Source organism: Penicillium taxi (genome assembly GCF_028828555.1).
Source record: "Penicillium taxi strain IBT 34144 chromosome Unknown utg000004l_segment0_segment0, whole genome shotgun sequence".
NCBI classification, from domain to species: domain Eukaryota; kingdom Fungi; phylum Ascomycota; class Eurotiomycetes; order Eurotiales; family Aspergillaceae; genus Penicillium; species Penicillium taxi.
In genome coordinates, this window is record NW_026643206.1 from 3,472,832 (window position 1) to 3,491,769 (window position 18,938).

General features: G+C 45.8%; 3 protein-coding genes across 3 annotated transcripts; 2 read left to right on the plus strand and 1 right to left on the minus strand.

The window, feature by feature from the left end:
- Positions 1 to 137: 137 nt before the first annotated feature.
- Positions 138 to 2,107, minus strand: N7495_006216 (putative C2H2 finger and ankyrin domain protein; the record flags this gene model as incomplete). The annotated part of the gene is made up of 2 exons (XM_057208867.1): positions 138 to 1,999; positions 2,059 to 2,107. 2 exons carry the CDS (start codon positions 2,105 to 2,107, stop codon positions 138 to 140), a joined length of 1,911 nt encoding a protein of 636 aa, XP_057062641.1.
- A 1,013-nt stretch (positions 2,108 to 3,120) lies between these two features.
- N7495_006217 (ATP-binding cassette glutathione S-conjugate transporter YCF1) lies at positions 3,121 to 8,033 on the plus strand (the record flags this gene model as incomplete). The annotated part of the gene is made up of 6 exons (XM_057208868.1): positions 3,121 to 3,411; positions 3,479 to 7,230; positions 7,285 to 7,439; positions 7,501 to 7,569; positions 7,630 to 7,721; positions 7,773 to 8,033. The coding sequence occupies 6 exons, from the start codon at positions 3,121 to 3,123 to the stop codon at positions 8,031 to 8,033; spliced, it is 4,620 nt and encodes a 1,539-aa protein (XP_057062642.1).
- A 7,705-nt stretch (positions 8,034 to 15,738) lies between these two features.
- On the plus strand, positions 15,739 to 15,945 carry N7495_006218 (uncharacterized protein; the record flags this gene model as incomplete). The annotated part of the gene is made up of 1 exon (XM_057208869.1): positions 15,739 to 15,945. One exon carries the CDS (start codon positions 15,739 to 15,741, stop codon positions 15,943 to 15,945), a length of 207 nt encoding a protein of 68 aa, XP_057062643.1.
- Between the last annotated feature and the right edge of the window lie 2,993 nt (positions 15,946 to 18,938).

Genomic DNA, 18,938 nt, shown 5'->3' on the forward strand with positions numbered 1-18,938 from the left:
CTCATCTTGCAAAAGCACTCTTTCGCAGCCTAAGGTGGTCGCTCTCATTTCAGTCGTATTCATCATCACTGGTATCAAACCGTATCAAATCTTGAGTCGTCTTTCCAGCTCCCAGTGCCCAAGGTCATTTCCAATGATCATTTGCTCTGCATATTGCGAAAGCGCTCTTCAGCAGCTCTGGCTCGTCGCTCTCGTTCCAATCGCATCCTCATCTCAGGTGTCATGCCTCGAGTCTCCTCCTCACGTTGCTCGGCTGCCGTCTTGCCAACTCCCAGAGCTCGACCACCTGATTTCGTCACTCTTTGGGATGCCTTTTTCGCATCTTCCTTCTTCAGTCGTTCAACTTCGGCCTTGCGGCGCTTGGTTTCTTCTATTTCGACAGCCTTTCGCTCAGTCTCAACACGACTCTCCACCTCTGCTTTGGACACGGCAGATGGGACATTGGCTTTGGTCCAATCCCACTTGTCCTCGCCCAATTCATGACGAGCAATACGGAACGCATCGCGAGTGGGACGGTCCCCTGCGAGCTCAAATGGTGTTTTACTCTCATGGCTGCGGATGGTGGGGTCCGCTCCGGCTCTTGTAAGAAGAGCGGTCACAATAGCAGCAGAATTGTGATTTGCTGCGAGGTGGAGAGGGGTGGGACAACGGAAAAATTGACCTTGTTGTGCTGGCTGGAAGATAAATGAGGATGGGATCGAGTTGTTCTCGAGGTAAGTCATCAGCCCAGGGACCTTAGATCGCCTGATGAGGGACTGGATTTGCGAAGTTTGCAGCAGAGCATCCTCTTCCTCTCTGGACAAATTGGGCTTCTGGGGCTTCGGACGAGGGGTGAGTGGCTTAGACTCCTCCTTCAGTTTGGCAGCCGACGCTGCTGCCGCCAGCGCGGCCTCATCAACCTCACTCACTTTAACCCGAGTCAGCTCTTTAAAGGATCGCATGAGCTCTCCCTGAGTCGCGCGACGAGTGTTGAAGGGGAAGCCTCTCATGCGGGGATCGTTCTGCTTGAGAACCTGCCCCTCATATTGGTTGAACAAGATTTTTCGGTTTGTTGTTCCGCTAGCTCGGACGAACAGCAGTTCCGAGGTGTCGATCATCTCTTTCCAATCCGAAAGCAAATCTCGAATATCCTTCTCGAGTGCAGCCTCATTATAGCGACGCAGACTTGAACCAGCCGAGTGAGCAGCTCCACGAGAGGCATCACTGGCGGATTGAGAGCCACCTTGTTTTCGTCGCGTGGTGTATCGGTGGAATGTCTTGTGCGCGAGTACCATTGCTTGTCGCTCTTGAATACCGCCCTGCTTGCGGTGGATTTCAGGCGTAAGCGACACTACCATCGCAGCGAAGTGTCCACCACCAATCATACACATGAAGATATGAGGGCCGGTAGTTTCCTGATTCTGTGACTTATTTGTGCGTGCCTGTACGGGTGCCAACTGCTTTTTCTTCAAGGTTTCTACCAAGTGAGAAGGTTCATCCTGCTCAGTATTTGAAAAAATTGCTCTGTATATGCCCAGCGATATGTTTGAAGGCAGTCCAGAGCTAGAAAACCAACAAAGTGGATTCTTGGCTGTGACTTTTGTGGCAGTCCCTTCCTCGGACTGCGCCTCGGATAGCTTGGCCTGTTTTTTCAACAATGCTATGAGCGTTGTGTCACCGTCAGTTTCGTCCGAGTCTGAGTCCGAGGAGTCGGAGCCAGATATAGACTCATCAAGCTCTCCAACAGCTTTCGTAAACTGAGCTTCATCAAGCGGCGTGTTTCCACGCAGTTGAATCTTAATATTATACCGGTGGTGATCGGATCGGACATGACTACGTTGTTCGTGCACATTGTGATAGGAGACCTTACAGAGGGAGCAAGATGTTGAGATTGCAATCGCCAGATCTTGCACGACAGCATCAACGTCTTGCTTTGCGCTCTCGTCGGGTTGTTCAGTGACAGGCTGTTTCGTGGTTTTGGTGGACAATGTTGTCAGAAGCTCCGGTGGTAGGCTGTAAGCTACGCGGGAGTCAGTGACATAATCTTGGATGAAGAACTATATATTTGATGATACCTACCATAAAGAGGACATTTAAGACACTCCTTGAGGGGAGTTGGGTCCCCCATGACTTTTTGATCAGGGTAATGAAAATGTGCTAAAGATGAGAAATTGAGAAATAGTGCCCCTCCAACTGGTTGAAAAGACTGGCGATAAGGCTCTGACCGCTCTGGATAACCGCGGGCGGTGTGATCTTTATATATTCGAAGATTCTAGCTTCAAGGCTGCGTTTCATAGAACTGATGACCAATCCTGAGTCATTCGGTACTTTCTTTGCTGGTTTAGATTTTTTGTCCTACTTGCTCGGGTACCTATTTGGGTAAAATCTCTGACTCACAGTGGGTTTCGGGGTCTTGGAGGCAGTGTTCCTCTCCATAGTTTGATAAGGAGTCGATATAGAGTCAATACTAACATCTGGCAATATGCGTGCTCAGACTGCGCCATTCTACTGGTCTATTCTATTCCTTGGTACATTGCTAGCCCATTCACCGCATAGACCCGATAAGCTACTAATTATTTATTTACTACAAAATCCGATTAGAAAGAATTCTCTTTTGGGAGTTAATTATCCTAGATAGTTGCTACATAAGTACTACAAAGTAAATCGACGTCGTTGAGAGAATCGGATACTACAAGATTAATGCAGGAACCCGACCAATTATCCGCAAAATGCCATGAGACTCTCTGATTGCGACATCAGGTACGAATTCAGAATGTCAAGGAGTATAAGTAGGCTATTTTGAACGCTAGGCTGGGCTTATCAGTCAATCTGATCACATGATATCGTACTGCAGAATGACCGGGAAAACATGGGTTCGAATGATAATAAATTGATCGTATCATCTTCTTAAACTTGTTTCTCTCTGTAACCTACACCTTAACTAATATATTGGTCAAACGTGGAGCAAAAGGTTTCCACTTTTATGGGTCTCTAGTAATCCATTCTACGTAATCAATCCCGGACTTAAAAGTTGCGAGTTTATCTGCGGCTTCACTTTACTAAGCACGGCTTCCCGACCACCCTTTTTCTTGCCATAGCGCAAATCATTGGAATACTGGGCTGCTGTCGCTTGACACTAAAATGTTGAATGACAATTCCCAGGTGTTCCTAGGGGTCTCCCCAGGAGACTCTCAGTCTTCTCTCGTATCAGCTCTTGGACACACGCACCAGCGACAGTCGTTCTGCGGCGATTCAGAGGGCTGGGGTCCCTTGAGTATCACGGGCTATCATCTCACTCCATGCTTCCTCGATGCTACTATGGCTGTGGTGGCCATTTGGGGATCTTTGGCAGGTGCAGGTGCTCTATGGCTTCTGCTCAAAAAACGCATTCCCCAGCCGGTCTCGAAGAATTGGCATTTCTATGCAAAACTGGTGCGTCAACCAGACATCTGCTATTGGCTTGTAACATTGAATCTTGGCTAATATTCATTCTTAATAGGCCGTCCTTGCTTCCATTATCTTGGTGACCGCGCTCCAAGCAGCCCTGCAAATCGAATCCCAGCCTAAGAAATTCTGGGCCGACTTTCGTTTTTGGTCCTCCATTCTCACTCTCGGCTCGCTGGGTGTGGTTTTCGCTGTTCAGTACTTTGAACATTGGCGGAGCCGACAGCCGAATGGAGTAGTCCTTTTCTATTGGCCCCTTTTCATCATCGCTTATGCCATCAAGCTTCAGGCGCTTGTCGATCGGAAAGAATACCTTAGTCAGCTCCCATATTTCATCGCCATCAATATAAGTTTGGGATTGGCGCTGGTGGAGTTTATTCTAGAGTACGTCGTTCCCAAGAAGCAGAGCGCCTACGATGCTTTGGGCGACGAAGACGAGTGCCCCTACAACTATGCCGATATCTTCTCAGTCCTCACCTTCAGCTGGATGACGCCACTGATGAAATTTGGATACACGAATTACTTAACCCAAGATGATCTGTGGAATCTGCGTCGTCGCGATACCACCCGCGCGACAGCCGATGATCTGACTAATGCATGGGATGAAGAATTAGAGAAGAAGAGCCCGTCTCTTTGGATTGCTCTCTTCAAGGCTTTCAGTGGTCCATACATCTTCGGTGCACTCATCAAGTCGGTTAGTGACGTATTAGCTTTTGCCCAGCCACAATTGCTGCGGTACCTGATCGCTTTCATTGATTCATATCGTGGCCCAGACCCGCAGCCAGTCGTCCGAGGTGTTGCTATCGCTCTTGCGATGTTCTTTGTCTCTGTCTGTCAGACAAGCTGTCTCCACCAATACTTCCAGCGAGCCTTCGATACTGGCATGCGAGTCAAGTCCTCACTAACTGCCATGATCTATGCCAAGGCTCTGCGCTTATCCCCTGAGGGTCGCTCGACTAAGACCACAGGTGACATTGTCAACCACATGGCCGTCGACCAGCAGCGACTTTCAGATTTGACGCAGTTTGGAACTCAGCTGCTGTCGGCTCCGTTTCAAATTGTACTATGCATGGTGTCGCTGTACCAGCTTGTCGGCGCGAGCATGTTTGCGGGTATCGCAGTCATGATTCTCATGATTCCTCTGAACGGTGTTATCGCTCGCATGATGAAGAAGCTGCAAATTACTCAAATGAAGAATAAGGACTCGAGAACTCGCTTGATGACCGAAATCCTCAACAACATCAAAAGTATCAAGCTTTATGCCTGGAACACTGCTTTCATGAACAAACTCAGCCATATCCGAAATGATCTGGAGCTCAACACTCTGCGCAAAATCGGTGCCACCCAGGCCATCGCTAACTTTACCTGGCAGTCAACTCCATTCCTCGTTTCTTGCTCGACATTTACTGTATTCGTTTTGATGAGCGATCAACCGTTGACAACGGAGATTGTTTTCCCAGCCCTGACTCTCTTCAACCTGTTGACATTCCCTCTTTCGATATTGCCTATGGTTATCACCTCCGTTATTGAGTCTTCCGTGGCTGTGAACCGACTGATGGATTTCTTCATGGCAGAAGAGCTTCAAACTGATGCCGTTGTATTCCAAGATCCAGTCGAGCATGTAGGAGATGAAGCTGTTCGTGTTCTCCACGCTTCGTTTTCCTGGAACCGCCACAGCGGAAACTCAGTGCTAGAGAACATTAGTCTTAGTGCACGCAAGGGTGAACTAAGCTGCATCGTTGGCCGTGTTGGGGCTGGCAAGTCCTCTCTCCTTCAATCAATCCTTGGTGAACTATGGAAGAGCCAAGGTGAAGTAACCGTCCGAGGTCGCATCGCTTACGTTGCTCAATCTCCATGGGTGATGAATGCCAGTGTTCGCGAGAACATTGTATTTGGGCACCGTTGGGACCCCGACTTCTACGAGCTCACTGTTGAGGCCTGCGCTCTAATTGACGACTTCAAGACCCTCCCTGATGGAGACCAGACCGAAGTCGGGGAGCGTGGAATTTCTCTCTCTGGTGGCCAAAAGGCTCGATTGACCCTCGCAAGAGCTGTCTATGCCCGTGCAGATATCTATCTTCTCGATGACGTTCTCTCCGCGGTTGACCAGCATGTCGGTCGTCACATCATTAACAAGGTGCTCGGGCAGTCTGGTATTCTGAGCGGTAAAACAAGAATCCTTGCCACGAATGCCATTACCGTACTCAAGGAGGCCGACTACATCGGATTGCTACGCGATAAGACTATCATTGAAAATGGCACATACGACCAACTTATGGCAATGAAGGGCGAAATCGCCAATCTTGTACGGACTAATTTGGTAGAATCTGACGACGAGAACTCCCCCAGCGCCTCTGACGATGATCTCGCCAGTCTTGGTAACTCTACCTCTGAAACCATTATCGAGACTGGGAATGAATCGGAAGATGAAGAAGTGGAAGAACTGGGTGCTCTAGTACCTATCAAGGGCTCCGAGACTCGTCGTAGAACCAGTACAGTCACCTTGCGCCGAGCCAGTACTGCAACTTGGCAGGGACCCCGGCGCAAGTTGCATGACGAGGAGAACATTCTCAAGAGCAAGCAGACTCAGGAAGCTTCGCAACAGGGTAAAGTTAAGTGGGGCGTCTACGCTGAGTATGCCAAGAACAGTAATGTTGTGGCTGTCTGTTTCTACCTTTTTGCTCTTTTGGCAGCACAAACTGCTCAGGTTCTTGGTAACTTCTGGCTGAAGAGCTGGACCGAGTCTAACGAGAAGAGCGGTACCAACCAGCATGTCGGCAAGTTCATTGGTGTTTACCTGGCCCTTGGTCTTGGATCATCACTCCTTGTCATTCTCCAAAACCTAATCTTGTGGATTTTCTGCTCGATTGAGGCATCTCGAAAGCTCCACGAGCGCATGGCCTTTGCTATTTTCCGCTCACCTATGAGCTTCTTCGAGACTACCCCGTCTGGAAGAATTCTCAACCGATTCTCCAGTGATATCTACCGTGTTGACGAAGTACTTGCCCGTACTTTCAACATGTTGTTTGCCAACTCTGCTCGTGCGGTTTTCACCATGGTAGTGATTGCAACCTCAACGCCCGCGTTCTTGGTGCTGGTCATCCCCCTGGCTTGGGTTTATCTCAGTTACCAGAAGTACTACCTGCGAACATCTCGCGAGCTGAAGCGCCTGGACAGTGTGACTCGTAGTCCCATATTTGCCCATTTCCAAGAATCTCTGGGTGGAATTTCAACCATCCGTGCCTACCGTCAAGAGAACCGCTTTGCTCTCGAGAATGAGTGGCGCATGGATGCCAATCTGCGCGCTTACTTCCCCTCTATCAGTGCAAACCGCTGGCTTGCTGTTCGTCTCGAGTTTATTGGTTCAATCATTATCCTGGCATCTGCTGGCCTTGCCATCACGTCGGTTGCAACTGGTAGCGGTCTTTCAGCCGGTATGGTTGGTTTGGCCATGTCTTACGCCCTTCAAATCACACAGTCGCTCAACTGGATTGTTCGTCAGACCGTCGAGGTCGAGACCAACATTGTCTCCGTTGAACGAGTGCTCGAATATGCCAACCTCCCAAGCGAGGCCCCAGAGGTCATTTTCAAGCGCCGACCCGCCATCGGTTGGCCTGCCCAGGGTGCTGTTTCATTCCAGGACTACAGTACTCGATACCGCCCTGGCCTTGACTTGGTGCTCAAGGATATCAACCTCGATATCAAGCCTCGTGAGAAGATTGGTGTTGTTGGTCGAACTGGGGCTGGAAAGAGCTCTCTTACCCTGGCTTTGTTCAGAATGATCGAGCCCACGAATGGAACTATCAGGTAAGAAATAGATTGACAAATGCTGGATTTTGCTCAACTCTAACACGACTCTAGTATTGATGGACTTGATGTGACTACCATTGGCTTATTTGACCTACGTGGCCGTCTTGCCATTATTCCTCAGGATCCTGCAATGTTTGAAGGAACTTTGCGTGATAACCTTGATCCGCGCCATGCTCATGATGATACTGAACTATGGAGCGTACTTGGTAAGATACAATCTTCGCTGATTGAGTTGCTTGAATACCAGCTAATCTTGTACCCTGATAGACCACGCAAAGCTGAAGGATCACGTCTCCTCGATGGAAGGTCAACTTGACGCCGAGATCCAGGAAGGAGGTAAGATTTATTTTGAATAGTAAACCGAGTTAATCTGATGGCTAACATGAGGCACAATAGGATCCAACCTGAGTCAAGGCCAGCGCCAGCTGGTTTCGCTCGCACGAGCACTATTGACACCCAGCAACATCCTTGTTCTAGATGAGGCAACAGTAAGTAGAATTCTGCCTCAGTTCTTTCCGCATCGGCTAACATTAGTTCAGGCCGCCGTCGATGTAGAGACAGACGCATTGCTCCAACGCACACTGCGCAGCAGCGTCTTCTCAGATCGTACCATCATCACCATTGCGCACCGCATCAACACCATCATCGACTCGGATCGTATTGTCGTGTTGGACAAGGGCCGAGTGGCGGAATTTGACACCCCAGCTGAACTGATCAAGCAAGGTGGACGATTCTACGAGCTTGCCAAGGAGGCTGGCCTGTTGGATGGCGACGGTCTAGCCTCCTCCAGTTCCTCATAGCGTAAAAAGCCACTCGTGTTGTAATTAGCTGATTCCTACGTCATGTGGTCAACTCATGTCCACAGACTGCTGAGTGGTTCGGGGAGTCCGGGTTCTTGACGCCTCGGGTCGATCTATTTGAGCCCTTGGATCGCTGATTGTTCAATTGCCTTTTCTTGCATGGGTCCAGCCCTTCTTCTACCGACCGTTTAAAAATGCAGATGGGTGCCCCTGGTGTGGCGCAAGTGTCTGTGCTTTCATCTGCCGGCATGATCCCTGCTCTGAAGTAGTTATGTCTTGTCAATGCAGTATCGTACACCCCACCTTGACAGAAAAAAAAAGAAGAGGGGAAGGTCTTTCAATTATCTCAACCATCGAACTACTGCGCAGCTAAATCCTTGTGTTTCAAGTATTTCGCTCCAACCAGATATCGGAATTCCCGATAGGCCAACCTGCGAAATGTGTTTTCTTTTTTTTTTTATCTACTTCTATTGATCTTCCGATTCCTCCTTTTAACTCAATGCGGAATCTTATATCTCTTATTCCTGTATTTGAAAGTTGCGTCGACTATATCATGTCAAGTTTTCGATTATCTGTACTTTGGATTAGATGTGGATAATATAGCAGCACATACAAGCACAAAGCAGGAAAATCTAGAAAATCTAGACTTCAACTTTGCATTAAATATGTAGAACATGACACAATTCGAGCAAGGCTTGCAGAGATTTGTTGATTATCTGCAGTAGTGTAGAGTTACTAAACGAGCGGTGACCTTACCACTCTTAGTTTAAGGTCATACAACGTAGGGCTTTGTGCTTTTGTAGGTAGCGGTGAGGATGCCAACTGGCTTATCCGATATCAACATGCAATTGCTCGAATTTAGATATCTGAAATACAAGAGACTTAGGATTGTAAAAATTATCTTCAGCGGCCTAAGCTTTCAAGTCCTTGCTTCCAGTGGAATAAACTCGGGGATTCACTGGTGTGGGAGGGATTTGTTTACTGGTAATTTGTATCACCCCGCTTTAGACCCAATGAAGTATAGACATCTCTATACCATCGATGTAATATCTACTTTCATGAGCTCTGAATGACCTCGAGATATTCACATGTCTTTTTCTCGCAAATTTACTCGGCAATTAAATATTGAATCTTTGTCTATTATATCAAACCTTGGAATGAGATGAAGAAAGACAGAACCCCGAAAATATGTGCATACTTCCATGCCCGCTTCAAGGCCGCTGAAATGCATTTTCCCTTCGCTCTTTGGGCCTGCCAGTTATTAAGTAACCGCATTGGACTTCGACATTGGTGCAATGGTCCGCTTTTCTAATGGAGGCCCTCATATGCAAAGGATGACCTTTAAATTCATTGCAAATACCGCATTTTTGATGCAATTGAAATACCGAGAACCAGAGCTCACCGAGCAATAACGACGGCAAGTTCTTGTCCATTATGGGCTTAAATAGCTCCCTGTCAGGCCCTGAGCTTAAGCAGATTATGATAAAAATGATAAGGAGAAAAATAGCGCTCAAAAGGCCAAAGACTTCTCTTTCTTCCTTAATGAATATCATACCAATTGGTATGACGAGTTCAAAATCAACATAATCACTGCTTCATACTGAAAGTCCAGCGACTCAGCAACTTTAGAGAAGCCAGGGTGTTCCGCGAAAAACAGTGCATCTTTTATCTGGATAAAATCTTCTCCAATAGAAAGATTCAAAAGCTGTCCAGATATGTACCTAGATATGTGAATATATTACAACTTTTAGAAAGCCCTGGAGGTCCTTGTAGCGATGATATCATAAAAGACCACACTGAAAAATACGTGCGCAGACCGCATGTACCTAGGTAGCTCTCCGAAGTTGAGATTGAAGAACGAGTGCAGTAATGTAATATTGATAAAATTTTGGCCAGGTTCCAACCTTGGAGGGTTCCACCGGGCTCCGGGAATGCCGCTTCTCACACTTATATAAAGGGTGATGGATGAAGTAGCTAACTCCCGCGTCTATCAATCATTCTGACGAAACAAAACCCCTTTTCTTGGGCGGGACCTCGGAAGTTTTGGCCATGTTGGGGTTCGACGCACTCATCCAGAATTCAACACACTTTCTTTTGCTTGTACTACATATGTCTCCTCGAACTGGAATAATGAAGAAGAGCATCAAAAGCAATGATACATTTCAATACCCCACCGAATTTCGTTGCCGATGACCCTTAACATATGCACATCAAATAGTCACGAGGCTCTGGAGCTCATAGTAAAATTGCACAAGACCATTTTTAGCAATATAATATCAATGATGCTTTTAAATATGTGGCTAAGTCTTTTTGAAGACTAGCCAGAAGAATACTACCCGGTAGAATTCCGATAGTAAGATCAGCTTGAGGTGGTTATATATATATATGTGCATGACGACCTGGAATATATAGAATCATAAAAGACAATATCTCAAGGCCAAGGAGGTCTAACAGACCTCGGAGGTCACTGATATCGGAGCCCTGGAGTGCTTATATACGGTGTGTAGGTATAAAGATACTCGTTACAAGCCTGCCGGACCTTAGACTGAGGGATCATTTCACATATTCCATTAAGCAATATTTTGAACAATCGAGTGAACTTTTGCTTAGAACAAACAATCAGGCTGATTTAATATATCATTTTCGGCACTTACCGATTGGTCAATAATACCTATCATTCTCCTTCATTTTCTGACTACAAAATCCAAAAGTATCTAGAAGCTCCAAATATTCATGGGTAACAAACTATCTGAGCCTGGTATACCTCTCAAGTTTATGGTTGCTACCCTTTGTTACCTTTAGGCACATTCAAAAGATTTAATGCCCACTTTTGCATCGGCCCCAGGAACTTTGAACTCGGGCAAGATATATATCCATCGTAGATATCCAGGTGGCCGACCAACTTTTAGAGAAATACGCCCTCAAGGTACCTGACATATCTTCCACCTTGTCTGCCATATATCTTGAAGCTTGCTCAAATGGGCATTCAGTTACAACAAAGTCAAAATTTGAAGGGAATACTTAGGCGTATAGGTAAGAGTAGAGGTATTTTATGTTTTCCATCAACATCAATTGATCCACCCATTGAAAGTTTTTGCAAGGGAGCCCATCAATTGATGTAGTGGCACCTTGGTATGTGCTTTCAACACCCGGGTAGGTCCCAAGGTCTTCATAGCAACCCTGGAAGACTTACATGTATTGGTCCATCCATCTGGGTAATAATAGATACATGGGAATTTACATGAGACAGATAGTTACATGCCTAAGATTCACTTCAAGCTCCAGGACTTCCAAGACTGTGAATGAAGAAAAAAAGTACTTATTCGGGCACTGTGGCCTTGTTCAACCTGAGAAGCAATCAAATTAGAACTGTTTGAGAAAAACCAAACCATGCATAGGTAGGACGGTTTAATTTCACAAAAGCCTGCATTGATTCCACTAGAAGCACCTGATAAGTGCATACAGCCCTCTTAATGAAACACAATCCATGTCTCCTGATGCTTTGCTTATATCAACACTGACAGGGTACCTGCCTAAGAATAGACTGACAAAGTCCCGATTATGGAGTAAGTCTGTCGGCATTTGGGGAGATTAATGCTTAGGTATGCTGATTATTGCGCTTCTCAATAGTACCCAAGTGGCAACGCCGTGGCCACCTACCCCTTACAGATATTGCGTGTCGGAAACTGAGTCCTTCCACGCGGCAATAGATATCTACTACGTACATACGCATATGTTCGTACACGCATGCATTGCATCATAAATTGAACTAGTCAATGCATGGTTAAGGAGGAAACTGGCATTTAGTTGTGGCGATTAGGTTTTGACGTTTCAGGTGTACATAGTACAGCCCTGAGTTTGCCTTGCCCAAAGTAGTTTACCTACCAACATGCTCTGTACAGAGCATGATATGATCTACACGCCAGATCTACTGGGTAAAAAGTCAAGTCGGGAATAAGACTAAAACAAAAGTACCACAATTTGTCATACTACTTCTAAAAGCCGTGGATATCTTTTCCGGACAATATGGGGCCACCAGTCGTTACTTATCGTTATTCACCCCGTCTGTGCTTTTATCGGAATTCGATTGGTAAACCATTCAAAAATTTCTAACTTTCAAGGCAAGGGATCGTGAATAGGCCACTTAATGTTGGAAAACCCTAAATAGGTAACGGAATCTCCAATCTGCCATCCCGGTCCTAGGAATTCTGGTAGTTTCTCGATCCTCCAATGATCTCTCTTCATCGATCTATATCCCGCATGATCGATCTTGATACATGCATCATTGTCATGCAGGTTGAAAAGCCTTTTAAGCCACGGCGGAAGTGTCATCTCGCTTCTCGTGTCAAAGTCTCGCCTAAGGCATAGCCCTGTAGCCTTCTTTTGTCATTACCGCCGAACGTGTCTGCATAAGGTGGTTCATTGCATTACCAGGAAGGAGATCAAGAAAGTTCCGTCTCAACTTTGGTGGCAGTGAAATTGATGCAAGAAACTTGAAAGGACTTCGATTTTAGAATATACTTGATAGTAAACCCCGCTTCAAGTGGAATATAGAGTGATAGGGACCAGATCTCCGTCGATTCTAAGGTTCTGGACCCCGATCTGTATGCATTGGCCTTTAACCGGTTCGCTCAGCCAGCCTTCAAAGCGCGGGGCTTCAGAAATGTCAAATTAAGTTTTTGCCATGGAATGGAAAAGACCTTCTGATCGTCTAGCCTTTGTCCTTGTTGGTCCCAAGGTCATCTGCTGCATGCACAATATTCATGGATATGACCTCGGGACGAATGTGGCTTCTCTATATTGCGGATCCGATGCATATGATCTTCTCGGGACAACCGAACTTTTGGATATAGATATCTGCATTACATCGGAGCTGGGAGATGCAGAAGTACGGATGACTGAGGGCATTGGAAAATATGTCTCCAAACGTCGACGTCATTGGCTTTGCCGATTTCATCTCTAGGCTTGCTACTCTGTTGCTACGATATATGCAGGGTGTGACTTATATTCCCAGCAGACAAGAGAGGATTTGAAATCTACTATGCCATTTCTTGGACTTGGAATCTTGGTAGATGAATCTATTACGCGAGTAAAATGACTTTATGTTGCAACGTCAAGGGTATTCTCCACAGTATGTGGCCCTGGTGATATTATTCCTACTTAGGTAGACATAAGTACCTATGCGACCTCGGGATGAGACGATGATGTTAAGAGTGGAGATTTTAATGACCCAAAAGATCTCAGCTTCTCTACGCCACGAAACGACTCGCATGGGTCGGGCCCTTCGGGTAAAGTGGATCGTACCAATCGAAGTGAAAATTGACGTTCTATCTATCTCAACAATAAACTCAACTCTAGACAGATGGAGATTTAATATCGGAACGGAGAATGAAGAATCAAAAGGACGGCGGAAAAAGCTAGGAGATATTTGATAGGAGATATTTAATATGAGATCCACTTCGGAGCGTAGATCTCCGCCAGGAACGATCTAGGACCGCCCATTCGGGAAATTTGTCCGTGGCTGCATCTCATTGACATTGCATCGATTCCACGGTCTAGATCCTAAATAGCTCGTAATGGAGTAGAAACAATACTTCAAACGACTCAGAATGATAGCTTTATCAAGGCATGAAATCAAACGGGCCGCTTCAATATAGTTGAGGAGAAAGTAAGATCATGCATGCCATTATTGAACAATCGGTGCCCACCGTGGTGGGTTCCAAGAATAGGTTTCCGGGGAACCTTCTTAGCGCGAATATAGGGGTTGTGTCTTCTACGGAATAGAATTGAAGTCATGCAGTGCTAATAGTGCTAACGTGGGTTGAGTGGCTGTCACTGAATGTTCGGATGAAGGCGTTATGCAAGGATCTGTAGGCGAAGATGATGGGCTCTAACCTTGTCAACGGCAGGTCGCGGATTAGGCCTCATACTCCCCGACCGATTTAATTCGATGTTTGATGTAGCCATGATATCAGAAGATCCTCGAATCTAGTTATCCGTGTTGGGGAAGGAAATCCCAGATAACTGGAACCCATAAAACAGAGACCCGGATTGATAGACCATTATCCTGTAAGATTATGCGAGCCTTCCAAGGTTGACAACCTTGGAAGTGATCGAGCCATTCGTGGTTCGAGTACTGCATACCTAGGTATACCCAGTACTTCTCGTCCTATCCGTAAGTACATATTGGTACCTAGCTAGGTAGTTAGCTTGCATGAATTGCTAAAAAATGACCAAAAAATGACAAAAAACTTATCAATATTACTAGAGCCTATATGATACAAATAATACGCCACTTACACGAAGCCTTTAGTCTGGAGGCCTTGGACAAAAGAACAAAGATCTACAAAGTAACCTACTTCCAGCCCTAAAGCAAGGCGCTATCTTTGTCACGAAACTCTAGCATGACTAGGGAGATCATCGGGGTCAGACTCCACTGACGAGATCAACAAAGATAAACTAAGCTAAAGCACCGCGAGAATACGAAATACGAATAAGCAAAAAGGGGGATGATCATTATCGCAGACCAATCAGAATCGTATAATCACCCTTTCATACCCAAATCAAGATATAATAGGCCATAGCAGGGACCAGGTGTCATATCCACGCGGGATGTGCTCTGTGCACTCTACCCGCAGCACCCACCAGAGTTAATCGTGAAGACAGTTCATATTGAAAGATTTTCAAGATTGCTGATATTGATATTGAAATAACTGATTGGTTCATCAGAATGTATAGTTGATCGACGCAAAGCGTAAAGCGTAAAGTACTCCTGAGACAGGGCGCAAGAACGGCTTGCAGTGTCAACGACAAAAGTCGAAACATCATGCAATCACATCGTATTAGGAAAAAGCAAGGAATGTAAAAAGGGAAAATCCAATAACCTAAAACAATTAGCTCCAATTAGTTATCTGACGTGATCCGAAGTGGGCGAGACATCTCATAGTCTACGGCCGGACTAGTGAGCTACAGGCCATGTGATAGCGGTAACCGGATCCGACCTCAACAACGGGTGATTTTTAGTTTCATGACTTTGAAAAATGTCTTCGTCCGCGGAGCTTAATATCATTTTTAATTTTTGTTCAATCGGATCAGCCTTATTCCAATTTTTGATGCTTGTAGAAGGGGCGGCTAAAGTGGGTAAAGGTTACATAGCAAAATTTCATGGTCCGGGCAGGCATGAATCTTGTCGTACACTACAAGCGTATACTCGCGGCTTATACTGCGTAATCCGTATATATTCTTTTGACACTTATTAGAAATTCTCTAACGGCCGGTCGTTAGCATGAAACAGGCCTAGATCGTCAGATCAGCTCCGAGATCGAAGGAGATCTGAGGTGGCATTATTCCAGGTTGTGTTTTATCAGAAATTTCGGCGCAATGATTGCCAACTTTGACCCTATGGTTGGGTTTTTTGGTGGGGAGGGGACCAACGCTAAACTTCTTCGAGAGTTTGACAGCTTTAGTACCTTCCGGACCGGTGCCCCCGGGCCGCCCCCGCCAGACTATGTGGTTGGTCAGCCGGGGCCTGGGCTCTAAGTACCAAGTTGCTGTCAAGCCCGCATGGACCAAGAGAGTCAAGAGAGGGGGGCAGAAGAAACATGGCAAGAGTTTGACAGCTAGTTCAAAAGACGTATCCTAAAGAAGTATAGACGGTAACGCAGTACGTAGTACGGAGTAAGCCGTTAATTTCTCATGAACTACCATGGACTCCGTATTCCTTCAGGGTTTTTCTGGATCCCCGGCATCGGCGACCTCAACTCCCGAGGCATGGGCTTCGTTCGGACGCCATGTCCCTCCAGATCGGACCGATGAGATTCGATCGTTGACTCTGATTGATCCATCTGTCGTTCAATGGCTCGGCAATTTAATGTCCGCCCCGGTGGCTTCGATGACCCGAGAAATCAAATAGAGATACGGCAATGGCAATCACTCAAAACGATCTGAGCAAACAGACAAACTTTATGTCTTCCAAGGTTGCCCTCGAATGACTTCATATTCGGTTTGCTTCGATGGTCCCTTTGCGTCTCAATGCACCAGCATAGATCGATCGAACGAGTTGATACACAAAACTTTCCTCATCTGGACTTCTTAATATCGCTCTGTCATACTGTACAAAAAGCACTCTGACTCGATCGTTTGTTTGACTAATGAATAGAAGGAAAATGGAATCCAGAAGCTAGAAACAAAAGTACGGAGCCTTGGAACTTTTGTATATGTACATTCCTTCGAAGGCGGTAGAACTATGAACCTCGGTAATGACAGGCTGTGAACGATTCCCAGGAAAAAGCAAAGCGGGTACAGACATAAAGGTTCTGCAGATCCAAGAAAGTACTGGATGGAATTCCAAAACTCCGGTTTACCCCCCCCTTTTCCGATTTACCGCACAGCTGCTATTTTCAAATCCTGTTCAAGCCAAGGAAATACATCATCCTTGAAGTTTCAGGGTAATTGCATCTTGATTCCTGACTACTGAGTAGCTTCGCACTACTGGCTTCTGGTCTTTTTCCTAATCAAACATGGTGTGTTCAAAACGGGCATAGTATTAGCCTAATTATAGTTTAAGAAATAGTTGTCGGTACAAACTTAATCTGATTCGTGTGTGGAATGTCAAGGCCTGTCATGACTCGACTTGAGTATTTTCAAGGTAAATTGTATTGTAATACTGACAGAGTACTCCGTACAGTGCTGAGTGGCGTGGAGTTGTAAATAGTGTGATCACGGCGATATTATGAAGGTAACCTTTTCGGCTTGACCGGGGCCCAGGGACTCGAAACTTGACAAGGCTCCCCTGCATTTTTAATATATGCATCTGATCGACTAGATGGGGGGTCTCATGTAGTGTACTTTGCCTTCTGATAAGCATTACAGTGTGGCGGGGTATAGCTGAAAATAGCTGTGCCACATGCTCTAGTGTGGCTGAGCGACTAATCAAAGTTCATTTGTGTCAAAGCCCTAGAAATTCTGAGAGGGGTTCTAGACCACTTGAATCAAGTAGTTAATTCTCGAGTTGCGGAATACCCCGTTTTCTTTGTTCACAAGATTGTATGTCGGGGATTATTTGACATTAACGTTAAACGGCCCAATTTTGTTCAATTTTTCTAACGGTGGAGACAAAGAAACGGAAAATTATACCGATATGGACATATAAATGGGGGCTGGTAAACAAACAAAGAATTCACCCCTTGCGACATGCAGTGGATATCGCGGAACTCGGATTTGAGCGGCTACTCGTTAGTTACGCATGTAGACGTTAGCGTTCGAGGGTCGAGATTTTGCCTAAAAATAAGCAGAAGAAATACTTAGTAGTGAATACCTGGGGTTGGAATCTCAACTGAAAAAGTACTTCGTAATTTACTATCAGAACCCTCGTAACAACGTATTTTTAAATAAGGGGATGCGGTGATGATTACGCTATACGATCATTTGCGCCGCCCCGTATATCTACGTATAAATTAGCGTGGCGGATAAGGACGGCACCTACTCTCATCAGCCGCAGGGCGCAAAAAACCAATCAAGATGAACCAAACGGCTGATCAAACACGCAGGTACGGTGTTTGCGCATCCTGCAAGCTAAACAGTTTCAGCGATGATTGGGCTGCGATTGGGAGTCAGTCAGACTTTAGAGCCTGGAGCCTTCTGAGTTTGCAATAATTAACTATAATAATTAACTATGGGGGTGAGAAACCTAGAAAATGGCGCCATGGAATCCACTAGAACGGGAGATAGACTGGCTGACAGTTGTTTGGGTAGATGTTCCCTTTCCCTTGGGCCCCGATTTACCGTCTAGCATCAAGAGGCTAAAACCCTAAAGGGAATCCTTCCTGTCGGGAAGACGGAGACCCTAATGTGCGGGGGTTCTTTCGAGATGGGACTTAGTTCTAAAAGAGAAGAGATTTTCCTTGGCTGATTGACAATAAAGAGTGCTTGGGCGCCAAGGGGGACCGGGGGAAGCCAAACGACACAAAGGTACGGCGGCTAACCTTCCATGGTATGTCGTAGACGACCTAGCTACGTAGTACGTCGGCCATGTTTTGCGTTGGTCGCACTATCGAGTAGAATGTACCTATGTATAATGATAGAGCACATTCACTGTTCATCAAGTTGTCTAGATGCTATGCTAAACCGCCTCATATTTTTAGTCTGCCTTGAAAATCATTTTAGGCTAACAAAAGTTCGTTTGACTTGGTTCTCAATTTATTAATTTCTCCTATCTAGGCTTCTCCTTATCAAAATCCAAGGTTAAATTTCACCTATCAAGCTGAGACGATGGCTTGTGTACCCGTTAGTCTGCATTCCATAGTTTGTATTCGATACTTAGTTACAGGCTGAACCCGCGAACTTCTGTCATGTGTTACAGATATCAGGGCCCATGAAGAACAAAGAAGGATCGTCAAATATAAAATACTAAAAGACGGGGACCGTATATCAAACGGAGATACCTGATAAGATCTATGGATGAAAGGATCAGCGAGTCATCCTTTTTTTATCCCAGGAGCCAGGAAGTTGGGCCTCGCACCCAAAATTGATATTGAGAGGTTCATGGAAAAAGAAGGTCTAGACAGAATTTGGGTGTGGAACCGTTCATTGGCTCCATATAACCACCAGGACGTACAGCTAGCGTCGGGGCACAATTTGCGAGATCCGATGATCGAGCACGGCCGAGGGTTGCGCACAATTCATCGTAAAATTATCTAGCAGAATTTTACGTATACGCTTATTTTGTCCTGAGTTTTATTTAATACCTTCTTTTTTGAAAATTCCCACTAGCTAAATGAAGGGTAAAAGTAGCCCGTAGCTGCAGAAGTCCCACATTTGTGGACGCTCCGAAAAGCTGAAGTTGATCTGCACGTAGCTTAAGAATAGCGTCCACTGCAATATCCTCCGTACAGGTGGCAACTTAGG